The 12,179-nt window shown below is 41.2% G+C and overlaps 1 protein-coding gene across 19 annotated transcripts in view; it reads right to left on the reverse strand.

Moving 5' to 3' along the window:
• Positions 1 to 12,179, reverse strand: part of FOXP1 (forkhead box P1) — a 734,927-nt gene that overhangs the window by 66,542 nt on the left and 656,206 nt on the right. For 10 of the 19 annotated variants that reach the window (XM_077276201.1, XM_077276197.1, XM_077276196.1 and 7 more), the window contains one exon: positions 12,045 to 12,176. The exons of the other annotated variants lie outside the window; for them this stretch is intronic. In XM_077276201.1, the coding sequence (XP_077132316.1) occupies positions 12,045 to 12,176 (132 nt within the window). The remainder of the gene's footprint in view (positions 1 to 12,044; positions 12,177 to 12,179) is intronic. 19 annotated transcript variants of the gene reach the window in all.

The raw sequence follows: 12,179 nt of genomic DNA on the forward strand, positions 1-12,179 counted from the left end.
CAAACTGCTGGATTGTTGGCTACTGAGAGTTAACATCTTTTTCACTACAGTGACCACAGGACCCAGAGGCAAAGCTATTTACAGCAGTTCTCCTATGAATGGGACAGATTGCCATATGGATGCAGACACTAAACAAGCTGCACGACTCGTGGCGACAAGAGCCTAGGGGACTGGCCTATATTAACGCCACCTGTGATGTGGAAATTGTGCTCCGTCTCTGAATTACATTTTAAGAACCCATCACAACGTTAGTTTTGAGTAGACACACAAAAGGAAAATTACACTTAGGAGAATTCACGTTCTGGTGAGCACATTAGAAAGAAAAGAGAATAATACTACAAGTAGTAAGAAGAGTCATCGAGGGGTGGACGTGAGCTCCTATCATTGGGTACATGGAGAATATACAGTAGCTATACCGATTAATCTTATAAAAAAATAACCAAAGTAGAAGAAAATAAAACACTATTCGCTCACCTCCAGTGAAAACAAAGGATTGGGTATGTCCAAATTCAACATGCCCAGCCCTTGTTTCCGTCTCCTGACTCCCCTATACACATAAGCAAGCGGCTCGACTGAGCATTCAAAAGGGAGGGAGGACAAATCTAATTCAACGGCCCATCTCCCCTGAAAACAAAAGGATCGGCTCCCCAAATCTTCCGTACCCTGATCTGTTGGAGAGAATCAGAAGCCCCCATACATCAGATGGTCCAGCCAAAATTGGCGTATTTAGACAAGTCACAGTGCTTATTCCGTGTGAAAATAAAGGATTGGGAATGTCCAATTTCAACATGCCCAATCCATGTTTCCCTCTCCTGACTCCCCTACACACATGAGCAAGCTGTTCGGCTGAGAATTCAATGGGCAGGGAGAATAAAACTGATTCAACAGTCGGTCTCACATTAAATCAAAAAGATCGGCTGCCTGAATCTTCTCTTGCCAAACTGTCAGGGGAGAATCAGGAGATCCCATACATATCAGATGACCAACTGGTCCTGCCAAAATCATTGGGTTCTGGCAACTTTCATCTAATGGCCTTGATATATACTAGATGATCGACCGATTCCTCAGATACTGATGGGCTTAGCTTGTTTAAGGGCGAATTCAGACAGCCACATAAATCAGATGGAAATCAGAATGCAAAGCATAGACTGACCGACGGTTCACTCAACCCCAGTGTGTGCTTCATATATTTCTACACAGCTGTCACGCTCGGGAGAGCCGCTGGCCAGTCCGAGCATTGGGTTCCGATCTCCTCCCGATTTATACGAGAGTCTGAATGTGCCCCAAGTCTAACCTACACTCAATGACAAGAGGGGGATAAGCCTTTGGTATACACCTCTGGTGGTGGCTTATCTCTCTTGAGAACAAAGGGTCGGACATGAAGTCTAACATGCCCAACCATTTTTTTCATTTGGAGCCTGTGGAAAGCCTAGAAAACCACCACACTTATTTGATGGTTGGTCATCCCAGTTGAGATTGCCGGTTTGGCAAACATTCATCAAGGCTGTAATGAAATGACCATGGAGTGTAAACTATATTACTAGACACATCCTATGAACAATAGTGGCACGGTTTCTTGGAAAAAAAAAAAAGAGACCCTTATTAAAATCCTGGACAAGCCTTTTACACGGTCAAAAAGCGTTATCTACCCAGTGTCACTGAGTGTAGTCATTTTCAATACTTTCTACGATCAATGAGTTTTAGGACCAACTCATTACGTCTGTTAGTTTATATCAGCTGCAGAAGGTACAAAGAGACCCCTCTGTCCAATAACAGGAGACCAGGACTATAAACGATGTGTGATTGTTGGGGGCTCCCTCTGCGAAATTGTATGATGTCCCAAAAACCTTCAAGTTACACCTCCAAATATTACAGAAAAATCACGTCCAACAAGAATATTCTCTACTTTCTTACATTCCCAAAGCGAATTCCAAGTTTCAGTTTTCCACTCGCTACTTATCTCATCTTTCTCACTTTCCTGTTTACAAATCTTGCAATAAAGTCATTTTTGCCATTTATGTCCTTTTTGATTTTCATCTCGCCAGCCCACGAGTCCTGTCAATATACATTTTAAAGGGCTTACAGGGAAATGGAATTACCAAGGCAATTATCCCTTTACATTCCTGACAGTAGACGTCGAATATGATCCATATGTTTATGTAAACAGTGCAAGATAAGCAGAGCCTGGATTTTATTGGCATGTTCTATAGGTTCTGCGAAGTGCAAAGGTTATACGGCTTATTTTCTGCTCATAAGGTGTGGCTCCAGTTAATTTGCTCGGCTGTAAAGCAGATGTCACGCCACCCGCTCAATTTTATTAAACACCAAGAACAAACAGTTAACTGGTACCAGATGATCCTTCTCTTCTGGACAATCGATATTGTAAACTATGTCAAGGATGAGAGGGACTGGAGGACTGTATTAGCTTAAGTAGTGCGATTATGGACAATGATGATGATGAATGCTGGAACAGAGAAGAAGCCAGGTGTATAATCTTTAAATTCTGTTTACTGAGTGGTAAGAGGTAGCCAATCCAGTGTTTGGTCTAACGAATTTACGAGATTCATTACATAAGAACACATTTTTAATGGCCACCATGTAACACCTTTTTTCTCCACTGGGAGTGCTGTTGGGAAATTGAACACTTACTACCAAGCTAGAACATAGATTCCAGCAGTGAGACACTACAGGAACAACTTAGACTCTTCTAACAAGAAGAGACTGCCCAACACGGACCACCCTGTGCGAACATAACTGGAAGGTGCAACCTCACTTTTGTTTCTACCATGTAAGAGGCTGTCCAAACAGACTGTTCTTCTTCCGACTATGCATGGGATAGGATGGGTCATCAATATTTAAGTACAGGACAATACCTTTAAAAATCTGTTTACTGACAGTGACAGGCAGCCGGTCGGGTGTTTGGTGTAATAATGAGTTTAGGATATTTATTACATAAGAACACATTTTTAATGGTCACCTTGTAACACCTTTTATCTTCTCTAGGAGTGCTGTTGGGAAATTAAGCACTTTTTAACAAATTAGCTCACAGATTCTAGCAGTGAGACACTGTAGCATCAGCTTAGTTTCAAAAGACTCTTCAAACAACAATTTTAGTTTCTCCAAAAACAGGAGGCAAGACAAAAATAAATTGAAATACAATGTAAATCTGCCCTTAGATGCAACTAAATGCTGCAATCAACCACAGCTTATAGTCAGTACATACTATGATAATAGCAATATGACCTAGAAACTCACATTACTAAAGTAACACCTTAGTATTCGATTATCTGGATCATCATAAACTTTATGTAAGTTAAAGAGGGCCTGTCTCTTGCCATAAATATTTTTTTTATATATTTGGTAAAAATGCTGCTGATCTCGGCGTTATTTTTCTTTTCTTCCTGCGCCTCTCAATTGCTGAGCTATGGCTCCTTCTTCCCTATAGCTGAATCTAGTCTTGTTAGCCAAGGGGGCATTATCCTCAAGAAGACGCCCAGAAAGAAGAGTTGAAGGTCATGCCCACTTGGTTAACAAGACTAGAAATACTTCCAGGAAAGAGTGAACCGTATCTCTGAAACAGAGAGGCGAATGAGCCAAAGAAAGATGGCGCCGGATTCAGAAGAACAGTGGTATTTACACCAGATACAAAAATTACATATTTATGACAAATTACAGTTCCATTTAAAGGGAACCTGTCACCTGATTCATACAGCCCAAACCGTGGGCTGCATTGATGCTTGCTTGACTGCACAATTGCAGCCAGGTATATTTTTAAAACATACTTTAAAGATCCGGCCAAGGACTATAGTATGAGATAAGATCAATCGGGTGCCGCCTCCTGCCGGCTATTCCCAGCGCTGCTAGGGGTGATTGACAGGTCTTTCCCTATGCACAAGACATGTTAATCACCTGCAGCAGATCTTTAAATTATCCTTTCTCTGAACATCAGGGATATTCAGAGACAAATATACCTGGTTGCAATCATGCAGCCTGGCTTGATTCATGCTGCCCACAATTTGGTTCCCTTTAAAGGTACCATATTTAAAAGCACATCGCAATATTAGGTTCTGTTACAAAACACAGCTTAATACAGTAAATTAGAGAAACGGGTGATCTGCATGGAAATGTGGGTCAACAGATTCATCAAATTCCTGTGTACATATTGTGACAAGTAGTAGACGGGGGGATTCTAAACAGATGGCTGGAAAGACCCTTTACCAGTAATTTATAAAGCTACAACTGTGCAATTTTTATTATTACATCTTGGGGAAAACTCTGAATGGAAAAACAAGTCATACTAATAACATAACCCATAGCACATACGAATATAATAACACATACTGATATAAAAAGGCAACAGTTATTCCGTGAAATGAATTGGAAACATAAGGAATGACTAATGCCATATGTGTCCCTCCCAAAAAAATACTTAAAGGAATAATAATAAAAAAAGAAAATAACCCATCATTAATATTTATTACTACTGCCTATCCAGGTATTAACCCCCAACCACCCCCCAAAAACGTAATGTACACCATCAGGGGGGAAACCAAACATTGTCCAATGCACTAAAATAAAATTGTGCACTCGCTTCAGCAGGAGCATTGGGAACATCAGCATATCGCTGTAGACATCATGGGACCAACTAATATCCTGTACCTTGAGGGCAAGAACAAGCCTGGAACACTTGTACATGTCCATTAATTTCTAAAAAAAAAAATGTAATTCAATAACTGTCCAGGCATCATGTCTTTGTAAAGTCCAAAGTCTTTAGAGAGTGTTACTCTGGTCTACAAAAAAGCTACCACCAAAATGGCAAGAGGTCAGCAAAGAGTAGAAAACTACTGTATGACACTACTATGGAGCTCACTAACAACTGGTGTAGATAATAAGGGAAGTGTTAGGTGTCAGTACATACAACACTGACACCATCATCCAACCATCATGTGTATCGTGGGGTCCTAGATTTCCCCTTGATGAAAGATTATTACAGTAATTCTGCTTTTGGCAGTTTCTTCACGTTCATAAACATGACCCTACATGTCTTTGACATTGATATGTCTGCACACAAACATCCAATGGCTGTTGGTGCATGCGTGGAGGTGTAATTTTGAAGGTTGAGGACCTCTAATGTAGATTACAACAATAGTCCATGTGGTGATTCAGTGGTGTAGCTTGCGTGTTCTAGGTTCTGATGGAAAAGTCATAAATGGGCCACCCACCCAGTAAACAAAGGCCAAAATGCCACTATATCTAATGATGACTTCCCTAGAAACACAAAATATGTTCATTTGTACCATGAAATACCTCAGAGTACCATGATCAGATGATTAAAGGTCCATTCAGAAGAAGTCATTGCATCGTTATCTAAAGGCCCACCTATACATTAGGATTGTTCAGCCGACAAACATCTCTTCCGAATCCCCCAAAGCCGAGGCCTCCAGTGTTCTCTATGAGAAAGCCATGGCTAGATCCAAATTCAATAAGTTGAAAATCGACAGGAACCCATTCAGATTCAGAACGTTGACTACAGTTCTACCAACTGATTCTCAGGACCCACATCCAGTGGCTAGGTTAATATTCCATGACAGCTGGAAAAGAGACTTGTCAACTATATCCCATCTGCCAGCATCCACGGTTCCCAGTCCTGTGTGCATCACTCCTCAACAATAATATCACGCTAATCAAAGAGGAACAGGTAAGTAGGAGACCATTCACAAGGCTCCCATCCAGCAGTCATGGAATATTAATCTGGGTCATGTGAATCAATTCTACTCTTGACGACCCCGCCAATATCAGTGGGTCCAGACTATTTTAGTCTAATGCGGTGGGTGGCCAGCTTTCTAATGTGGCCATGGAGAGAGTATGGAGCTCACAACCTGTATGGCCCCACCACTTGTTGCATTTGACAAACCATCCCCGTTTTACACTAGGTTGTAATGTAAAACAGTGGGAAAAAATGTTTTGCCTGGAGTCAGAATTGCGCATGAGATCACAGAAAACACTATTTCACATGCATTATCCGAGTCTGTAATTCCGGCAATTGTGGAATGTAGAATAGTTTGAGTGGATGTGTGTACTATCAGCACAACAAACATTATTAAATTGCCCGAGAGGGGACGAGAGAGAAAAGAAAATTCAAAGCATGTTAAACACGTTGAGTGCTGCATCTTAATGATGCCAAGTGCTTGTGCGGAGAAGAGGAAAAGATCCTATGAAGACTTGATTGTGGCGGATGCAGCCACATCACAAATCACACAGTAATGCTCATCCCTTAACCACATTGAATATTGATAAATATCTACTTGCCGCGCAACGGGGTGATGGGGGGGTGAGTTCGCTCTCTATTGGAAATCGCTTCCAAACTGTGTATTTCTGTTCCTCCTCCTCTGCACTCAGGGGTTTTACTCTGAGTGATTTAATTATAATTTTCCTTGTGTAAGACAAATTAAAGAGAGGAGAAGGAGTGTCATGCCAAATCAGATTATTTATCTCCTTAACTGATTGCTGTGCTACAAACCCTTGAGACGTGGCTAATGTGCTTCTCGATGTAAATGGGAGATTCGCCTTGTATTATTATTTTATATAAGTGGGGGAGGGATGTTGTTTTTTTAAAAGGGACACATCACCCCAATGAGAGGCCACCATTTTATCAGCTGGCTCTTCGTAGGTGAAGACTTACCCAATCACCATAAAGATTTCAATTTGAAGAGACATTAGTAGCTGCTTGATCCCTTGTCACCCTCATCTTTGATTGGAGACAATAACTACAGGGGCTATTAATCGTCTATCTTCAGGAGCACATGGCTTCCCTGCCTCTCTTGCCAGGGGGCAGTGCACTTCTGATGATTGACAGTTTGGATCAATGGTATTGCTGTATCATTGGTCTTAACTGTGCTCTCCCATGCTGAAAGCAGAGACAGCTTTTTCACTCAAGAATCGGAGGAGCGTTGGCACACCAAAGCTTGCCAGATCTAGCAATTCAGTCACTTTCAGAGCATAGCATACAAGCTATATTAGAAAGAGCTTGCACCTTGCTCAAAAAGTTGGCAAAAACAGAGAGGTAAAAAAACCCCAAAACTATTTTACTCACCTTGCCCCTGATCTGTACAGGAGCCATAGCTTTCCATCTGGTCTATCGATGGCTTGCTTAGTCCCTCCAGCTCTAGTGCTATCTTCCATTCTGAGCTTTTTTACTCTCTCTGGCGCTCACTAGGACTCATGTGCCATCTCAACATGACTTAAGGCCGGAGGTGAGGAAGAGAAGATTGTAGCCGGATAATGGAAGAGAAGAATGGAGCTGGAAAAGGGAAGAGAAGACTGGAGCCAGGAAATGGAAGAGAAGACTCGAGCCAGAAGATGGAAGAGAAGATTGGAGCCGGAAAATGGAAGAGAAGCCTTGAGCTGGAAAATGGAAGAGAAGAGTGGAGCCAGAAATTGGAAGAGAAGACTCGAGCCAGAAGATGGAAGAAAAGATTGGAGCCGGAAAATGGAAGAGAAACCTCGAGCTGGAAAATGGAAGAGAAGACTGGAGCCGGAAAATGGAAGAGAAGACTCAAGCCGGAAGGGAGGAAGAGAGCCACAGAAGACCAAATGGAGAGCTACGGAGCCAGGACATGTAAGGGACAAAATGAGTATAATAAATAATAATAATAATAAGGGGGGATTTTTAACACCTTCTCAGCCCTGAAAAAAGATCAAGCAAAAATAGAGGGCAGATTGTCTTTTTGCATCATTCTAGCAAATCAAACCACCAAAAAATTCAGCTTCCGGCCAATCCAAATTTATGGAATTTGGAACTTAAATTTATTCTCCAATTATTAGTGCAGATTCATAATGAAAACTTCTACAATTCAGCAAATTTTAATTCATCCCACTCCTTACCCAAATACAAAAATTGCTGATGTCTTATGTTTGTAGAATTTTTTTCACGTTGGGTCTTTTTGCTTCATTCTGTCTCTTTTCTTCCTTGTAATTTTTTTCAGGGATGGAGGGGAGAATAATTAGAGATATTTTCGGCCCTCTGTGCATATTGCAGATAGCTCGTGCTCTTTTGTCTCCTGACCTTACTTTCCGGCTGATGGGACAATGCCGAATCTGAAAGATGAAATTCAATAACTCCACTCTTCTCACACCCAAGTGCACAGTGATACTATATTGTTCCACTGACTATACCAAGAACTGTCTTGCTCGCTGAAATGGGAATTGCATGGGGTTTTTTTCTCTTCATTTCTGGTTTGTGTATGTGTTAAATAGAAATCGAGACCGGTATCCAGCAGATTGTCATGGCTGCTTAAAGCAAGTCAATGTGCATCCTTCTGTGTAATATATTGCTCACTTACGGTTAAAGATGCAACCGTAATTGAATCAGCTCAGCAAATGGATGGCATGCACCTTACAACATGATCGGCAGGGAAGCCAATGACTGTAATTGTTGCAAGTTAACCCACTCTCTTCCAGAACAAGAATGCTGACAATGAAGGAACGATTTCCCTGCCGAGCGGAGGGCATCGTAAAGATCTCATCATGTTACTGAAACAGAAGGCATCGTGATCTACCGCTCATGTAATGTCATTCTGCAAAATGCTAATAAGCCAATTGTAATGTTTACTTGAGGTGCGCTTCCAACTATACACGTTGTGTAAAATAAAGGGTTCCAAATTAAATAAGGATGTGCCGCAATAAAAATAAATAAATAAAAAAACTATTGTACAAAGTTTCTAGCAATTATGTAGGCAAACAATCTGATGGTTTGCAAGCAAACAGCGCGCAGAAGAAGGGTGGTGCATGATCAGCATTTGCAAGAGGTAGAAATCAGGTAATGCTTAATACCCAACCAGAGGGAGTGGAAATTACAGTCTGTTCCCCAAACTATCATCACACACTAGTGGACACAAACAGAAGAGGGGCCCTATGAAAGAACAGGAAATGGGCCCTTTCCGGTCCAAAAGCTCCTCATAATGTACAAACTCATCTGCTCTGAAGGATGAAATGGACCAATGGACCCCCTTATCTCTGATCCCCCACATGGCCAGGGGTCTGACAACAGGAACCCGCACCAATCAGCTGTTTTCAGTTCCAGCAATTACCCTAAACATGGCCAGAATAATAGGAACTGTGCTTTGAAGGCTCAATTTACTCCTTACACCCGGCCACCGTCAGAGCTAAAAAAAGTAGCTGATCGGTGCCGGCAGCGGGTATCGGACCTCCACTGATATCATACTGATGACCTATTAAGATAAATCAATAATATGAAAAGTGTGAACGCCCCCTTTAAAGGAAGAGATGCAAACTTTGTAAAAAAAAATCCTTTGCCCAACTGATAAAGACAGAAATTGATCTAGTTCACTTTAAGGGTGTTGTCCAATGCTGGATAATCCATTCTTAATAGATCCACAGCACAGAACAAAATATTAAAAAATGAAAAACTGGTGCCTTTCCTGTGATGTCAGTGCGGTGTCGCCCGCTCATCGGTTCTAGCACTAGGAAATACCACACTAGAGGTTAGGACCATCCCGATTTGGGTACACCTTGGTGCTGGTGGGATGGCTTTTACGTTTTTTTTTTATCAAAAGCTGTGTTTACTAAGTACCCCATGTTATTTATATGCATTATTGCTTTTACTAATTTTCTTACAGCAGGGTATATGTTAATTTTGTTTCAGTCTTAGGTTTTGTCTACTTAATATCCAGTGTGAACATGCTCCTATTTTGCATGCATACCAACTTATGCTCCGGCTCATTTTTTTCGGTTGAGATACCACGACAACATCTCAGAAATGGTGCCTGTCAGGAAGGTGTCTAATAATCATATATTGTAGGGTGGTCAGTTGGCACTAAATCGAACACTTGTATTGAAAGGATGGGGTGGTAAAAGAAATAAAATAAAAATGGTTAGAAAAAAAATTGGAAATTATATAGCTAAACATTGGTTGGGATAGGGACAACCATTGGGAAATTAAAAGGTGCTGAACTTCAGTATTCTTTTGAAACCAACATAGCTTGTATTACCCTTGTCGCCTGTCACGGTCAGACTGACCCACCAAATTACTGTACAGTCCCTTGGATGGCAAAAGTCCTTACTTAATAATTACCCTCAATGGTCCAACAGGAGAGGAGGAGTCCGTCTCCTGTTGGACCAATGAGGCTAATTATTAAGTAAGGACTTGTGCCATCCAAGGGATTCTACAGTAATTTGGTGGGTCAGTCTGACCTTGACAGCGACAAGGGTAGTACAAGCATTAGAGGTTTCATTATAGAAATGCTCCTTTTGTTTCTACAACTTTTGTAAATTGTTGGATCAGGCACTTCAGCAGTCAAAACAATCTAATGGCCATACTTTTTTTTTAGGAATTTTGATTGTGGACAACTTCTAAGTTAAACTGTCAATGTAGTCGAATGGTGAACCAAGAACCACCTCATTTTAAGTCAGTGGGGGAGATGACCCTGGTAGACTTGTGTAAGATCGATCTTCCTACAGAGCGTTCATCCATCAAGTCGCCATGGCTTGAAATCGAGAGGAAGGCAGTTAAATAATAAATTCTGGCAAGTCCTGGGACGGTGCCTCCAAAATCTTTAAGGCAAAATAACATTTTAGAAATTATATTAACACCAGTGCTACCAACTGAACGTAGCCCATAAAGGAATTCTAGTCCTGATTTCTGTACACCAGAATCTACTTTAGCTTTGTGCAACCTATGACCCATCAGTCACTGGAAAAGTTGGTGCACATCAATTTGCAAGTCCCATTCCATCGGCCGAGGAACAGGAAGAAATAATGCCGCCTCTTACCTTCAGGCACGAGTGGCTCTTCTTTCAATTACCTGGCCTGACGCAACATTCAAGTCATAATTCAATGATGACTTCGCACCAAGCCGGCTAGTCAAAAGCGGAGTCGCGGATGCCAACAGGTAAGAGACGGCTCTCCTGCTTCCATGTAGCGGCCACAGACCAGTGTTGTGACCGACCAATGTAATGGGATATGAGAAAAAACTGGCACCAACTCTAGTCATTGGGAAACCACAACCTCACACAAGACCAGTTGGGGGACTGAAGGTTGTCCAGCGTTCATCTCAGTCGACACACAACGCGCTAGAGCTAAAGAATGTTTCATCTGTTTATAAGCCAAGATCAGAATAAAGCCACTCCTCGACAATAAGAAAAAAAGTTGATGAAATCAACACTTCAGTGGTATCTTACTGCTACATTCACCAGCCCCTGGGTTTTATCTGTTTGTACGATATGGAAACTGGGCACTCGATCAAATATTGTTGTCTGCTATCATGAAAAAGGTGTAAAAGGAAACACAGAAATGCTGTTGTTTTTGTAATGTGTGTATACTGGGTGTGTTCAGATGAACTTTCCCAGCACCGTGCTGATTGAGTACTCAAAAAACAATTGAAAGGTTTGCTCCAGATCTCTAGACATGCCTGTTTTTCCTCTCTTTTGGGTGGGAATGCAGATAACGACATTTGCAAAAAGTGATAGAGGAAGTAAGTGATGTGAAAAGGTGCAGATAGGATGCAAAGAAAAGACATGAAACATTAGACTTGTGGTATACTGTAGCGATGCAATCGAACAGAAAGGGATCTGTGCGGACTTTCTTGTTTTTGGGTCGCAAAATATTCTTCCAATTTTTTTGTGAAAGATTACGGTTACGTTGGATTTTTTTCTGGAAGATGGTTCAAAAACAAAACTTAGAGGAACCATGACGAAGAGTAAAAAAAAAGCCAAAAGAAACTATTTTATAATGACCATTTAAGAAAAACACTCAGTAAACAACTTACATGAGCCTTTTTGGAATAAAATCCCAAATGACTGACCCCTGTGGTATTATCACCATCCATAAAAACGCCATTACAGACCAAAAATACAATTATTTCTCCAATTCCTACTACATTACTGTTTAGTTTACTGAATATTACTCTCTTTATTACTAAATTCACAGGGGGGCCCAAAAATACCGGAAACATGAAATAGCGCTAGAAAGGATGAATGAGTAAGTATGGGGATGGGTACAAAAGGCATTAAAAAAAAAGCGCTCACCTCAAAAGGTTGTGTTCAGCATAAGTACAACGGTAATTGTATGGGTTGAAGCCAAAGTCTCCCGGATCCTGAAGGCTAGAAGATGCCAAACTTTGCCCAGGATACGTCCATAGGAAAAGTAATAAAGCGGATCTA

Source organism: Ranitomeya variabilis, chromosome 8 (genome assembly GCF_051348905.1).
Source record: "Ranitomeya variabilis isolate aRanVar5 chromosome 8, aRanVar5.hap1, whole genome shotgun sequence".
Taxonomy (NCBI): Eukaryota; Metazoa; Chordata; class Amphibia; order Anura; family Dendrobatidae; genus Ranitomeya; species Ranitomeya variabilis.